The sequence below is a fragment of the Ceratotherium simum genome, chromosome 37 (genome assembly GCF_057802395.1).
Source record: "Ceratotherium simum simum isolate JZ-2026a chromosome 37, ASM5780239v1, whole genome shotgun sequence".
Taxonomy (NCBI): domain Eukaryota; kingdom Metazoa; phylum Chordata; class Mammalia; order Perissodactyla; family Rhinocerotidae; genus Ceratotherium; species Ceratotherium simum.
The window spans coordinates 5,600,281-5,616,781 of NC_141936.1; the positions used below are offsets into that span (position 1 = coordinate 5,600,281).

General features: G+C 42.4%; 1 protein-coding gene across 1 annotated transcript in view; it reads left to right on the forward strand.

Annotated features, from left to right (window-relative positions):
- Positions 1 to 16,501, forward strand: part of DRC11 (dynein regulatory complex subunit 11) — a 159,845-nt gene that overhangs the window by 26,439 nt on the left and 116,905 nt on the right. The window contains exon 6 of the mRNA XM_087424506.1: positions 4,443 to 4,648. Coding sequence (XP_087280632.1) covers positions 4,443 to 4,648 — 206 coding nt within the window. The remainder of the gene's footprint in view (positions 1 to 4,442; positions 4,649 to 16,501) is intronic.

The window sequence follows — 16,501 nt, forward strand, 5'->3', positions numbered from 1 at the left end:
CCTAAATGAGCATGGACAGCAAAGGTCACCAGACCTTTGGGAAAGACAGAGACCAAAACCAACCAACAGAAAAGAAATTGGAAAAAAAATCAACATGAGGGAAAATTAAAACGTAAAAAACAAAATCCTAAAAGTAATAACCTTAGAGAAATAAAAGAGTATTATTGAGTCCAGAAATTAGAACATAATGCCAAAAAAAGAGAATCAAAGAACAAAAAAGAGCTGTTGAAAAGTAAAAATATAACTGTAGAAACTTAAAAAATAACCAAGTTGAAAGATAAAGTTAAGAAAATCTCCCAGAAAATAGCAAAATGGCAAAGAAAAGGATGAGGGATATGTGTAAAGAAAATTGCAAGAGTTCCAGAAAAAAAAAGAACTAAGGAAATAGAGGAAGGATATTGTAAAGAAACAATAACAAGAAAATTCATTATAATGATATGGGTTTTCAGATTTAAAATGGTCCCTGTTTGCTTCCATATCTTGGCTATTGTGAATCATGCTGCAATGAACGTGAGGGTGCAGATATCTCTTCAAGATCCCGTTTTCAGTTCCTTTGGATATATGCCCAGAAGTGGAATTGCTGGAACATATGGTAGTTCTATTTTTAATTTTTTGAGGAAATTCCATACTGTTTCCATAATGGCTGCACCAATTTACATTCCCACCAACAGTGTACAAGGGATCTTTTTTCTCCATGTCCTCAGCAACACTTATCTTTTGCCTTTTTGATAATAACCATTCTAACTGATGTGATGTGGTATCTCATTGGGGTTTTGATTTGCATTTCTCTGATGATGAGTGATGTTGAGCACTTTTTCATATACCTGTTGGCCATTTGTTTTGTCTTCTTTGGAAAAATGTCTATTCAGATCCTTTGCCCATCTTTCAGTTGGGTTATTGAGTCATATAAGTTCCTTATTTATTTTGGATATCAACCCCTTATCATATATATGGTTTGTACATATTTTCTCCAATTCTGTAGGTTTCTCCTATTCCTTTCACTCTATTGATTGTTTCCTTTGCTGTGCAGAAGCTTTTTAGTTTGATATAATCCCACTTGTCTATTTTTGCTTTTGTTGCCTATGCTTTTGGTGTCATATCCAAAAAATTGTTGCCAAGACCAAAGTCAAGAAGCTTTTTCCCTATGTTTTCTTCTAATAGTTTTATGTTTCCAGGTCTTATGTTTAAGTCTTTAATCCATTTTGAGTTGATGTTTGTATATGGTGTGAGGTAAGGGTCCAAGTTCATTCTGCATGTGCCTATCCAGTTTTCCCAACACCATTTATTGAAGAAACTAACCTTTCCCCATTGTTGTGTTCTTATATTGGGGGTTGTGAGGCAATTATTTGAAGTTTTAAGATTATGTACATGTAAAACAAAGACACAAAAAACCCACATACACTCACACACACTGATGGAGGTATTTCAAAGTGACCCAGGAGCTAACTGCAACTGAAAGAGCTCCCAATGGCCAAAACTGGGTCAGTTTGAACAAAAAAAGGATAAAGTAGTATTGGCTTATAACCCAAGGTATAAAATAATATCCGTGAGTCCATACTGATATAAATAGAAGACTGAATAAATTAATAAATGTGGGAGAAGAGACAAATTTTCTATGCAAAAGAATTCCAAGTAATTTGAGATTCTCCACCCTCAAGGAAATGGAGCATAACTCCCTGCTCCTTAAGTGGGGGCTGTGCATGGTGGCTTCGTTCAGAGAGCACAGTATGGAAGTGGGAAGAGGAGAGAGTAATCTTATAATGGGAAACCTGGCAACTACTTCCTCAGCCAGGTGATCAAGATTAACATCAGCAGTCATAAATCATGTTGAGAGTATGTAGCCTTGATATGATGTGATGAAAATGGCCCTTTACCTCCGTGGTCTTCCTCTCAATAACCCAGGACCCCAGTCTAACCATCACCAGATAGAGCTGGACGTTATTATACAGTCATGCCTTGCTTAACGATGGAGATATGCTCTGAGAAATGCATTGTTAAGCGATTTTGTCATTGTACGAACATCACAGAGTGTACTTACACAAATCTCAATGGTACAGTCTACTACACACCTAGTCTATATGGTTCTAATCTTATGGGACCACCATTGTACATGCTGTCTGTCATTGACCGAAACATCATTATGCGGCCCATGACTGTAATTGGTTTCCTTTATAAATCTATGTATTTTACTTTTATGCATTTGAAAACATTATTTTGAGAAGAAATCCATAGGCTTCACCAGACTGACAAAGGTCTCCGAGACACAAGAAAGGTTAAGAAGCACTGATCTGTATGAAGGATCACTAGATTTGCTAATTCTTCCACCCCATTCCCACTCTTCTCTTACCCACAGCCCACGTTCTCTTTCCACTTCGGTGCCTTGTCTTATGTTGTTCCCTTTTCCAAGAAGAGGAAATTCCTTTTATGCTTCTGATGCAACAAAAGTCCTTTGAGGTTAGCTTTGCCCTTGATTCTGAGGGCTCTTTGACTGTTCCATACCATATAGCCTCTTTGGGAAAGAAGGCTCACAGAAGGTGGGCAGTGGGTAGGATGCAGATGACCATTGAGTGATGGGAGGACCTTTGAGGACAACTGTGTTCTAGTCTTGGATGTACGCAATGGTGTGCCGGTAATGCTTAATCATGGCTTTATGGAAAAAACGTATGGTATATATTCATACCTACGTTCATTATAATTTCATTGATATAAGGAGGTGCACACAATTTGCGTATACATACTACTCTTTGTTGCAAATTCCACATAGGCATCAATTCTCACAGAGCACTTTCCTTGATTTTAACTGAACTCTTGTATCTGTTGTCAGCCTGTGGTTGTAATTGACAAATGTTGTTCAAATTTGAATGTTGATAGATATTTTTATTTGCCCGAATAAGACTAAAGTGAAACAACAAAGTGTATATCAGAATTTCACTCATTCATCGCTTTTTAAAATTGCGCGCTCCTTTGCTGAATCAGATTCCAGTTTTTTGGATACTGGAAGACTGTTTCCTCAATTTTTGTGCTATTCACAGTGTAGCTGATACAGACATGGCACATTTTTGTGTTTATCTTCATTATTATTTTTCTATTGGTTTCTTAAGTCTAGGCAATCCAGTCACAACAATACGTGAAGTCCTGATTTATAGAGTTTGCGAATTTGCATAGTGTAAATATTCCCACTGCAGCCAACTTCAAGCTACTAACCTGAATGAGCACAGGTGGGGAGATACGCACTGTGGCACACCATTATACAGTATTTTCAACACAGAGATACAACAGACATAAATAACATAAGAGCCTAGATGATGTAAAATCTAGTAAAAATAGTTAGGAAGTGATGAGTTTTGAGCATTGATAACTTTCGTTCTTAATACAGTTTATTTAATTATAAGTTTATATAATTTAACATTTTAAAATGGCTGTTAATTTAGCATTTTAGCAACCAGCTTGCAAAATTCCTGAAAACGTATCAGTTGGATCTCATGCGCCATTATGGGTTGGCTCTAGCACACCACTGAATTTGCCCTTCATTTGCCACGTGACCTGGGCTGAATCTCTGCACTCCTTCGAGCTCAGGATCTTCATCTGTAAAGGAGAACTGTCTTTCAGCTCTCATACCTATGATTCCAGGCAGCACAAGCCCCATATGTGTTTTCCTTCTCTAAATCCCTCCTAGTTCTTTCCAACCAAACCCACAATGTAGCACACTTATAGATTATCTGACATTGTTCCCTACTAGGACATACATTACTCTTATGTTGCCAACTTCATTTCTTTAGGGATTCCAAAGGCCAGGAATTATGTCTCCAAGTGATTTTGTGTTTTCTCTTACCACAACCCTTCGTAGATGCTGGACCAGTGCTGAGCATCTATGGTTGGTGCTCAATGGCCAGATGTTTGTTGACTTGCTGATCAGCAGATTTTGAGAGAGAACATTCTAGCAATAAGACGTGGTAATATCAGAGTGAATGTCTGGAATCAACTGAGAATTTCCTTCTTTGGGGGTCTTTAACAATAGAACATTTGTTTTCAGAGTTGACTTTGGTATAGTTTTTCTTGAAATCAGAGCACTCAAACTGTTTTCACCCGTTCTTGCTTCAGATATGTTCTTACTCTATATTCTTTGCTCTCCCACTAGCCAAGATTTGCAAAAGCTTTGTTTTCTGTAGTTTGAATGAATTTTTTAAAGGTTTATTTAATATACATTTTTCTCACTAACTACCCCCTCACCCAGATTCTGGGAAATGATATGGAGTAATTCCCATCTTTCCTCCCCATGGTGGTGAATCACTTCTTCAGATTTTCCTGCTGGGTCTGATTCTTTTGTTCTGGAGCCTTTGGTTAGACACCATTGAAGATATTGATGTATTTCATTTGTGTCTAATATTTTTCACCAGCTCTGTAACCTTTATGATCTCAAACCTTTTTGCTTATATTTTCAGAGTCCGCCTCCTCTGTTTAGTGAAGTCAGTGCTACAGTAATCCAGGCTGAAAAAGTGACCCGCCTGCGGGATGAGGTGCAGATCAAGCATGAAGAGGACTACAGAGAAGCCCTGGTTACAATCAAGGACGACCTGAAACTAGTGGAAGGTCCAGACATCAAGGAGAACCTTCAAGACCAGATCCGGCGTTGGTTCATCGAATGCAGGTGAGCATGAGTGACATAGTGGTATGTCCCCACAGGCTCTTCTGTAGCAGTTGAGGTTCTTGTATGTTTTTAAGCACAGAAGCGTGTTGATATAGAGTCTTGAGGGTTTTTGTCATCATTTTGGAAAAGTGAAATGTCAAGGCTAAGAATTCAGGAACAAATTTTTTTTAATGAAATTACTGGTATCTTTTTTTAAAATACAGTCTGTATAATCCTTCTATGACTACATGGAATTGAACATCGTGAGTGGATGACGTAGCCCCATGATGGTAGGATTTCACAGGCCAGGTCTGTCCAAAAGCCAAAGGATCCAACCATAGGTAGATCGTATTGCCCTTCCCTTCTGGCATATGGCCGGCCTCTCTACTTCTCAATCATGGTCCCTAACTGTCAAAATCCTTTGAGGCAGCTGCTGACTTCAGGACCTGCCACCTGGCCCCCAGGCCCCCATGAAATGATGGGTGGATAGTAGTTCTGGGGACAAGACCCAGGCCTTCCTGTATTAGGTGTCTTCTTTAATGTCTTAAATGAAATGTTAAATGATTTAAAGCTCGTTTACCAAAGATGGTTTTTGAAAGGTATTCTTTATTAGAGAAGTACATACAGTAGAACAAACTCATTGTAGGTAACCCAATCAGAGCAGCTTTAAAATCTATTTTATTTCCAGAGGGAAAGGAAAGAGGGCAGATTATTGTGATGAGTTCCAGAGCCATGGAGGCCAGACCTGGCCATCTGTTTTCTTTAATGGGTACTGTGCCATATCACATTAGGTTCAGAAATGCCCAAACACCAACTTTGGTTGGCTCATCAGGACCAGAGAATTTAATTGGCTGGCAACAGAAAATCAAATCTCCTCTCAAAAATTACATTCAAAGATGTTTATATCTGTGGTAGGCAACCTGTGGTTTCTGCTATGCCCCACCCCCCACCCCACGTCCCTGGGCACTTGCAATCCAGGCCTCTCATTTCGAAGCCCACCCTCTTTGGGATGCTGGTTCTCTCGGGACACTGGTGTCCCCAGGAGCACAGGTGGTGCCATGCCCAGGCATCAGGGGATGGGCAGGCTCTCTCAGACCCTCACCCAGCAGGTCCCCTCCTCCTTGCTGCCATCCAACCCCCTCACCATGCTGTACACACAGGAAGACAAGCACAGGTGTTCCTAGATGCTCTTCAGCCACTCTGGGGTTTCTGCTGGGGTCTCAACACTCACCCCCCTCCTTGGCTGAGACCCTTAGAGGTGGGGCTCAAGGCCTCGGGTGGTGTCCCCACATGTCCACCTTCTCTTCCCTTCCCCCACCTCTCTGCCTCACTAACTTCTTGTTCAAGTCGAGATTCTTTTTGAAACCCTCCCTGAGTGCTTCCTCCTCGATTCCTCCCTGTCTCCTCCTTGAGCTCTGATAGCGCACCCCCCACCCCCCACTCCTCCTCCAGGCAGTTTGCATAATGATTAAGAACACAGACTGGATCCCTGCTTCCCGAGAATTAGCCGTGTAGCCTTGGGCAAGCTGGTTAGCTTCTCTGGGTCAGTTTCCTCATCTGTGATATGAGGACAAGACTCATACCTACTTCATGGAGTTGTTAAGAAATGCATGTCCCTAATAATTAGTGATGTTGAACATCTTTTCATGTGCCTGTTGCCCATCCATATATCTTCTTTGGAAAAATGTTGGTTCATATCCTCTGCCCATTTTTTGATTGGGTTGTTTGTTTTCTGTTGTTGAGTTGTATGAGTTCTTTATATATTTTGGAAATTAACCCCTCGTCAGATATATGATTTGCAAATATTTTCTCCCAATTGGTGGGTTGTCTTCTTGTTTTGTTCATGGTTTCCTCAAATTAAAACTACAGTGAGATATCACCTTACACCTGTCAGAATGGCTATAATTAACAAGACAAGCAATAACAAATGTTGGAGAGGATGCGGAGAACAGGGAACCCTCATACACTGATGACAGGAATGCAAACTGGTGCAGCCGCTATGGAAAACAGTATGGAGAGTTCTCAAAAAATTAAATAGAACTACCACCTGATCCAGCTATCCCACTACTGGGTATTTATCCAAAGAACATGAAATCAACAATTCAAAGAGAGTTATGTACCCCTATGTTCATCGCAGCATTGTTCATAATAGTCAAGACATGGAAGCAACCCAAGTGCCCATCAATGGATGAATGGATAAAGAAGATGTGTTATATGTATACGATGGAATACTACTCAGCCATAAAAAAAAAGAAAATCTTGCCATTTGCGACAATATGGATGGACCTAGAGGGTATTATGTTAAGTGAAATAAGCCAGACAAGGAAAGACAAACACCCTATGATTTCACTCATATGTGAAAGATAAACAAACAGATGGACAAAGATAACAGATTAGTGGTTACCAGAGGGGACGGGGGTGGGGGGAGGTCGAGAGGGATAAAGGGGCACATATGCATGGTGACAGATAAAAAGTAGACTATTGGTGGTAAAGACAATGCAGTCTATACAGTAACTGTTATATAATAATGTACACCTGAAATTTACACAATATTACAAGCCAATATGACCTCAATAAAATAATTTTTAAAATAAAATAAAAATAAAAGAAATGCAGATGGCTCAGACCTCCATGTGCAAGCCATCGTTATTTCTACTGTATTCTAACCATCTGGTCATTCATATGCTCCCTGCCCCAGATAAATGGCAAGACCTATTTGGACCGTGCCTTCTGCTGAGAAGAGAAGAGTGGTATAGAAATTTCATGTATGAGCAGTGAATTGTGCAAGCAAACAGTATTGCAGTTTTTCATTCTGATCCAATTACTTAATTGTATCTGGAGGAAATATACTTGGGATGATTTTGTGCAATCGTGAAAATTTAGGTAGAAAGGCATTGTGTCAAAAGAATTGAGTCTTCTGATTAAATCACATTGGTTTATAATTAAAACCTTCATTTTCATATTAATGAGAATGATATGCCCTGGGTTCATGAACTTCTGTTATCAGGCACTTCTCTCCCTTTCAGAGACTAGGTGTCCACTTCAGAGAACAGGTGTCCATAAATACGTTTTCTATAAATGAAATGATTCTTTACTTTTATATACACATTTTAAAATCCAATTTATTGTTAGGTGACAAAGCCAAGTTGAAAGCACTGTGTACAATTATAACCCCAAATAAGCTAAAATATGTAAAATATACACATACATATATACATATATATATTCATACACACATTTAACTTATTAAGTATGTTTGTGTATGCATGGAAAATTTCTGGAAGGCTACACTAGAAACGTTAGCATGGCTGCCTCTGGGGACCAGCGCAGTGGTGGTACTTTTTATGTTCTTCTGTACTGTTAGAAGTCTTTTTTTAGTATTATTTTTATACTAAAAAGCCTAGCTAAAAATACATTGTAAGGGAGCTGGCCAGGTGGCGTAGCGGTTAAGTTCTCACGCTGCGCTTCGGAGGCCCGGGGTTCGCAGGTTTGGATCTCGGGCGCACTGATGCACTGCTTGTCAAGCCATGCTGTGGCGGTGTCCCATATAAAGTAGAGGAAGATGGGCACAGATGTTAGCTCAGGGCTAATCTTCCTCACAAAAAAGAAAGAAAGAAATATATATTATAAGAAAGACAAGCAATCAATTTGGGATGATCCCAAATAAACATTTTAAATTTTTAAAAATCCTAATTTTAGAAAAATAGATTAATGCAATTGCTGCAGAACACTCTTGGAAATTGTCTTTTGATGAAAGAAGAGGGAGCCGTGAGGCTGGTGGTAAATGTGCGTTGTTTCCCCGACCTGAGGTTCTGGGAGGGTCAGGGGAGACTTGTGCAGACCCTGATGTTGCCCTGGGGCGGCCCCTTCTGTCTCAGGGGTTATGGGCTTCTTTTGAAGACCCAGCCCTCGCTGGCCGCTCCCCTCCAGAACTCTTCATCCCAGTGTTGCTGACCTGACAGTTCAGAGGCCAAGTCAGAGCAGCTCCCATGGATCTGCTGTGTGTAATTCACAGAGATGTAAAGACTCCTCTTTTTGAAGTAATGTAGGGTCGAGGGCAAATTTAGTTTCGTAATTGGATTACATTTATCTGATGGACTTTAATAAAATCCTTTTCCTTGCTTTTTTAAATCAAAGACAAAGAAAAAGCAAATATTGTCTTTTGAAACATGAAACACGATCAGTCCTCAGGGTAAATTCCACGAGGACACACAATGACAACTTAAAAAATTACTAGAAGTTACAATTCATATATCCTCCCACAATTTAGAATACTTATTGTGAGCTCATTTAGTCAATACTTACAGTTGCCAAAAGGGGTGTTATTAGGATTTGTTTTTTAAGTCAATTTTTAAATTACTTTAAAGGAAGTATTTTTCCCAATGTTAAAAGTAATACATGCTCATTGTAGAAAATTTGCAGGACAGAGAAGAGTTTAAGGAAGAAAATTAAAATTATCTATAATTTCAGCATACAGAGATAGCTACTGTAAAAATTTTTGAAAAATTTCCTTCCAGTCTTTTTCTCTCTCACATACGTATACTTTAATGACAATTTCATGAATCCTTTTTCTAACTTTTTAAAATTTAACATTGGATTTTCCCATGTCCTTTTTAATGATTGCTTAACATTCTATTGCATGGATGCACTAGTTAAGGAATTGATTATTGTCTTTTTAATCTTTTGTCAAATTGATAAGACAAAAAATGCTACCTCAGTAATCTTTTAATTTGCATCTATTTCATTAATAAGGAGGTTGAAATCTTTTGGGTTTTTCTCAATGGCATTTCTTCTTCTGTGAACTGCCCTGTCATTTATCCACTTCCCTTCATAGTGTCTTTTTACTTTTTTACTTTTTAACTGACCTATAGGAAAGCTAGAAAGAGAGAGAGAGAGGGAGGGAGGGAGGGAGGGACAGAGAGAAAGAAAGAAGGGAGGGAGGGAGGGAGGGAGAGAGAGAGAGACAGAGAGACAGAGAGAGAGAGAGAGAAAATAGAGAAGAGAGAAGAGAGAGAGAGAAGGAGAAAAATAATACAGCCGTTAAGAACCCCTTGCTCGGTTTCTACTAACCGCACCCTGGCTGGCCCTGTGCCCTGGGTGTCGCTGCTCTGAGCCTCATCCTGGCTGTCTGTGAAAGGCAGTAAGAGCACCTGCTGCCCACGGTGGTTGTGGGGATTCAATGAGATGGTGCAAATGAAATCCCCAGGCCCCACGAGTTTCTTGTTGAAGTTATGAATTTTATAGGTATTTTTCCTATTTTAAATGAGATTTTCTCCAAATGTTATTTTCTCTTATTATCAGTTGCATACTTTTATGTAATTTGCGCCATTACCTTCCCAAACTCTCAGGTTAGTTCTCATAGTTTTTCAGTTGATTCTCTGGGATCTTCTTGGCTATAGAGTTGTGGTGAAAACAGAGCTGATGCTTTCTCCCATGCCAGTGGCCACACTCTGACGTCTCTGTCCCACCCAGTGGAGCAAAGGGAGGCACCAGGCCCTCAGCTAGTTCACCCTTATGCCCCCTCTTCTGGTATGTTGCTCTTTGCTTCACACTTATGCCCTAGGGGCTTAGAATCTTCTGGATAGTGTGGCCGATGCGTTTATTGTCTTTTGTACGGGCTGAACTATTTAAACTAGCTATTTTTGTCAAATATTACAGTCCTGGAAACATGATTTCAGTTGGCGGGTGCTTCAGTTGTTCATCAAGCCAGCACTGACTTCTTCTACTCAAACTTCAGTCCCTCCTCACACCCCCAGAGTCCTAACTCAAATGTGGGGCTCATTCCCCGTAACTCACCCCTGGCCACCCTTGTAATTAGAACCATTTTGGTGATTGGATATTTTAGATGTGTATTCAGTAATAATAATAATAGAGACTAACATTTATTGAGCACTTTTTTTGTACCAAGAATTCTAAGTGCTTTCTACGTAACTAATTTAACCCTTCTATTAATTTCCTAGCCGGCCCCGGTGGTCAAAGTGGTTAAGATTCAGTGCTCTCTCTGCGGCCACCTGAGTTTGTTTCCTGGTCAGGGAACCACGCTACCCATCTGTCGATTGTCATATTGCGATGGCTGCGTGTGGCTGTGATGCTGAAAGCTCTGCCACCGAGATTTCCAGTAGCAGCAGGGTCGCCCAGGGTGGACAGGTTTCAGCAGAGCTTCCAGACTAGACAGACTAGGAAGAAGGACCTGGCCATCACTTCCAAAAAAAATTGTCCGTGAAAATGCTATGAATAGCAGTGGAGCATTGTCTGATACGGCACCAGGAGGTGAGAGGATAGCACAAAAAGACTGGGTAGGGTCCCGCTCTGCTGTCCCCAGGGTCACTAGGAGTCAGAATCAGCTCACCGGCACTAACAACAAATTAATTTGCTATTGCTGGTGTAACAAATTACCACAACCTTGGTGGCTTAAACTAATAGAAACTTATTTTCTCCCAGTTCAGGAAGTCAGAAGTCTGAAATCGAGGTGTCGGCAGGACTGTGCTCCCTCCAAAAGCTCTAGAGGATAGTCTGTTCCTTGCCTTTTCCAGCTTCTGGAAGCTGCCAGCTTTCCTTGACTTGTGGCCACATCACTCCAGTCTCTGCCTCTGTGGTCACGTGGCCTCCTGCTGTTCTGTGTGTGTCTCATCTCCCTGTGCTCCTCTCCTATGAGGACACTTGTGATTGCATTTAGGGCCCACCGATAATCCAGGATAATCTCATCTCAAGATTCTTAATTTAATCCCATCTACAAAGACCCTTCTTCCAGATAAGATAACATTTCCAGGATCCAGGGATTAGGACCCAATATTGTGGGGGGCCATTATTCAGCCTGCTACAACCCTCAATGACCCCACGAGATAATCGCTCGTCTCCCTTCCATTCACTGGTAACGTTCATAATGAAGGACAAAACTGAGGAAGTTCGTATTACTCTAGACCACCGCTGTCCAATAGGACTTTCGGCGGTGGCGGAGATGGTGGATCTGCGCTGTCCACTACAGCAGCCACTGGCCACATGTGGCTATTGAGCACTTGAAAGGGGGTTGGGACGACTGAGGATCTGATTTTTAATTTAGTTTTATTTTAATTAACTTAAAATTAAGTTTAGATAGCCACATGTTGTTAGTGGCTACCATATTGGACGGCTCAGTCACGAGGACACTTGTTTTCAGAAATATCTTGCTATAATTGGTATTTCTCTTGGCTTGGGATCTGTCATAAACTGTCATCTAAGTTTCAAGATCCATGGATGAGCTTCACTTTAAGTATCATCAAAGGGTCTTGAAGTGCCCTCATCCAACCCCTTAGGGTTATGTGAGAGCCCTGAAGCCCGGGTAGGCTGCCTGCCCACAGCCAGGCCATGGGACTGTGGGCTCTGGTCACCGAAGATGAGCAGTCACTTCCTCATTTCCTTTACGGGCATCAGAGCCTCCTGAGTGGCCATCAACTCAGAAAACCGGGGCTGATCCTAGGCCTTCGAGTCTCTGCAGATTGCCTTGTTGTGGAGCAGTGCCATTTTCTCCTACATTTTGTCCCTTACTTTGTTGAAACTATGTCTGACGTCCAGCTCATCCTTCAATCCAGAGAGAAGGAACATCCCCAAATAGGGTAACAGCTCCAGGAGTGGCCCAGTGGCATTTCTCCTCCGACTTCAGCAGATTCCTTCTAATCTATGTAATCTTAAGGAATCTGAAAGTAAGGTAAATTAGGTGCTTTATTCCATTTTTTAAACCAGCACACGATCAATCTGAGGTGATGGTTAAGAGGAGAAAGCAGGGTGAGCCTGGCTGGAAATTAAAATACCACTGCCTTTTCATCTTATGATGTGATGGTATCTATTAAGTTATGTATAATAAACAAATACATTATAAATGCCACACACACGCACATGTGCACAGAAGTAGAGGTGCTAGAGCCAGGCTGCCTGGGTTCAAAGCCTAGCTCCAGCATTTACAGGCTGTGTGACCTTGAACCAGTTACTTAACCTCTCTGTGCCTCCATTGCCTCATCTGAAAAGGAAGATGTTAATAGTACCTACCTCGTAGGTCAGATAACCTCATAGATTAATACCTGAAAGCCCTTAGAACAATGTGTAGCATATGATGCACTCATGTAGGAATTACTTGAAGCATATAGGAAGGCCATTACGTTCTCAGACACACAATTTGCAGTCCGCATTCCTGGATCTGGGGCCTTTATATTCACAGCCGCGAGCATCGTTTCAAAATGCTGCATTTTTAGTCTACAGAGGACAGACGGCTGGTGGCTGAGGCAGGAGAGGAGGGCTGCGAGGGGTGGGGGTGGGGATAAAGCTGAGGGGAAAATAACAGGGCAGGCAAACAGAAGAAGACAGGGTGGAATGTGCTTCAGTCTCCTGGGCGGGGGGCAGGGATCAGCTTGTCAACAGATCACCGGCAGAGGTCTGGAAGGCTTGGTTCATTTTTTTCATTTTAAAAATTAAGCTATAATTTAAATGCAGTAAAATTCACCCTTTTGTGTACAGTTCTGCGAGTTAAGCTTTGTCATTTGAAGGTGTGTGGACCTGGGGAGACCTCCAGACTCCTTGTCTCTTGTTACCCCCACCCCTTACCGGGTTTACGCCAATCTAGGGCTGGGGAATTTACCCTGGAGGGGACTCGAGAACTAACCTGCAGTGGAGAGAGTGACCGGACTCAGTGCCCAGTAGAGCGTCCGGCAATGAGCAGAAATTTACTGAGGGCGAGTAGCGTGTTTGGAGCCAGGCAGAAAATCAGGGAAAAGTGAATGTCTCAGCTGTGCGCCAAAGGCAGTGCGAGTCTCTCCCCGCTCCAGCCCCCACGCTGTCCCTGCCTGGATCTCCTAGGCCCTCGGGCCGCCACCAGCTCCCACCACTCGTCACTCCTTTAGAAGCTGGCCTTGCGCGCACTGCGCTTCCGCGGCCCGGGGTTCACAGGTTCGGATCCTGGGCACGCACCTACGCATGGCTTGTCAGGCCATGCTGTGGCGGTGTCCCACATAAAGTAGAGGAAGATGGGCACAGATGTTGAGGAAGATGGCCCAGGGCCAGTCTCCTTCAACAAAAAAGAGGAGAATTGGCAACGAATGTTAGCTCAGGGCTGATCTTCCTCGCAAAAAAAAAAAAAAAAGAAGGAAGCTGGCCTTTCTTCTGAACCTGTATCTCTACCGCTCCTGCAAGAGGGACCATGCTAGGTGCTTCCTGTGGATGCTCTTCGGGACTCCCAGGCTTAGGAAGGTTGGGTGGCTTTCTCGGGGTTCATGACTTGTGAGAGAGGGGCCTGGAATTCATACTCAGGCCTCTTGATTCCAAAAGCCATGATGTTCCCACAACACCAAGCATGTCTCCTCGTTCTGAGCATTCCAGAAGCAGAACTCTTGTCTGTGACTCCATTGTGCAGTAAGAGTTCAGTGTCATTTTGTAGGAAAAGATGGCGGTTGCCCAACGCTGTGTGGCTCATTAGTTACCACCTGGAAGCCCAGGGCTTTCCTGATTCCTTCTCTTTCTCCTGCTTCTAAGCATCTTTATACAGAGCACGATGATGGTTCTGTGTAGGTAAAAAGGAGAAAGAGAGAGAGCGGAATCGTGGGATTTGAGAAAGCTGGCTTGCTCCGGTTATGTTATAGATGACAATGTGGACTCGGATAACTGGGCTAAAAACTTAGGTGGTTACTGGCAGAACGAAAACCTGGGTGAGGAAAGACATTCTGAAATGTGAGCATCGTGTAAAACCAGATTTGGGTCTCAAGGAAAGGTTCAGACTTGTTCTCTCTGAGGGCTTTGAAGGACATCAAAAAGAAACCACCAGAATGTTCACAATTGATATCTTCTAGGTAGTGGGATCATGGCTATATTTGTTCTTTTCCTTTGTATTCCAAGTTTTCTACATGGAGCAAGATGACTTTCAGAATGAAAAGTTTCATAAAGACAGTGGAAAGGGATGGTCACACCCAGGGAGGTGAGTTAGGGGCTCATTATTTTGGATTCCTTGTGTAGTTATATTTTCAATACATTCTCAAAAGCAGCTGTGGTCTGTGGAGATGTGAACACGTGCAGGTTACTCACAGGAAAAGGTGAATAACTTTTTTCTGCCATTTGCTTTGGTGGAAAATATATGAGGTTGAGTAGGGGACACCAGAAGAGGTGGGGTGAGAACTCGAGGTCCCGGGCATCATTCACCGAGGCCTTAGGGACAGTGCACACCTGCGTGAAATCGCATATTTTGATGTCAGTCGTCATGGTAAATCAAATTAAGAACACCCAGCAGCTATAGGCTCTGGTGGTTTGTCCAGGTGCCAAGTTATGTTGAAAGACAGGCCCTGAGGCTCCTTTGCAAATGCAGGGGACAGACTGCCTTTCCACGGCTCACAGACATTCCAGGTTATTCTCCTGTCTCCTGCTGTCCCCTCCATTGTTCTTCTCTGTCTTTCCCTCTGGATTGCAAGCCTTTTGGGGTCAAGACAGTGCTGTCTTCCTGTGGTCTTCCCCGAACCCAGCACAGGGCCTAGGATTCAGCAAGACGGGTGCTAAGCTGAGCTGAGTTAATAGGCAGAGAAAGCTAAAGGTCCAACTAGATATTGTAATTCATGTTGGGCCAGACCGCGGTGCCTCTCCAACTGGAGCATGCATCAGAATCAGCTGGAAAACTTGTTAAAACACAGATTTCTGGGCCTCACCCCAAGAAGTTCTGTAGGTCTCAGGTGGGAACTGGGAGTCTGCATTGTTTTTAGTTATCTCCCCCTCTTTATATTGATTTATTTTTGTGTGTGTGTAATAAGAAACAACAGAATCTACCCTGTTAGCAAATTTTTAGATACACAATACAGTATTATTAAATCTAGGCTGTATGCTATATGGATCTGTAGGACTTATTCATCTTATATAACTGAAACTTTATCCCCTTGACTAATACCTCCCCGTTTCTCCCTCCCCTCAGCCCCTGAACCACCACTCTACTCTCTGCTTCTCTGAGTTTGACTATTGTGGATTCCTCCTATAAATGGGATCATAGAGTATTTGTCCTTCTGTGTCTGGCTTATTTCACTCAGCATAATGTCCTCCAGGTTCATCCATGTTGTCACAAATGGCAGGATTTCCTGCCATTTTTTATGGCTGAATAATGTTCCATTGTATGTATATACCTCATTTTCTTTATGTATGTATCAGTTGATGGGCATTCAGGTTGTTTCCGTATCTTGGCTGTTGTAAATAACGCTGCAATGAACATGGATGTGCGTATAAGAAAAAACACTTCCTCCTGTGTGTTTCTCCGTTACTCACACACTTACTATCACACTCACAATACTTCACTTCACTTCTGACACCAGGTGTGTGGGTTTTCCACATCTCAAGCAGTTCGCTGCAACACCAGCTGGGCATCCTGTAATCAACACGGTTCTGACACTACCTGGAGATAGCGTCAGATCCCACAAGTTGTGGGCTCTGTCCCACAAGACTGCTGCCCCACTTCAGATGCCAGTCGCAAATCCCAGGTTGTCACCTATACTTCTGACTGGTTGGCTATACATCGGGGTTCCCATGACCCTCCTTGGGTTTGTTAAAATGGCTCGCAGAACTCAGGGAAACAATTAGATTTACTGGTTTATTATAAAAGGATATGATAAAGGATACTGATGAACATCCGGATGGAAGAGATGCATAGGGCAAGGTATGGGGGAAGGGGCACGGAGCTTCCACTCCCTCGCCAGGCTTTACCCTCCCTGCACCTCCACGTGTTCACCAACCCAGAATCTCTCCAGACCCCATACTTTTGGGATTTTTATGGAGGCTTCCTCATGTAGGCATGATCAATCATTAACTCAATTTCCATCCCTTCTCCCCTTCCTGGAGGATAGGGGATGAGGTGGAAATTTCCTAGCTTCTAATCATGGCTTG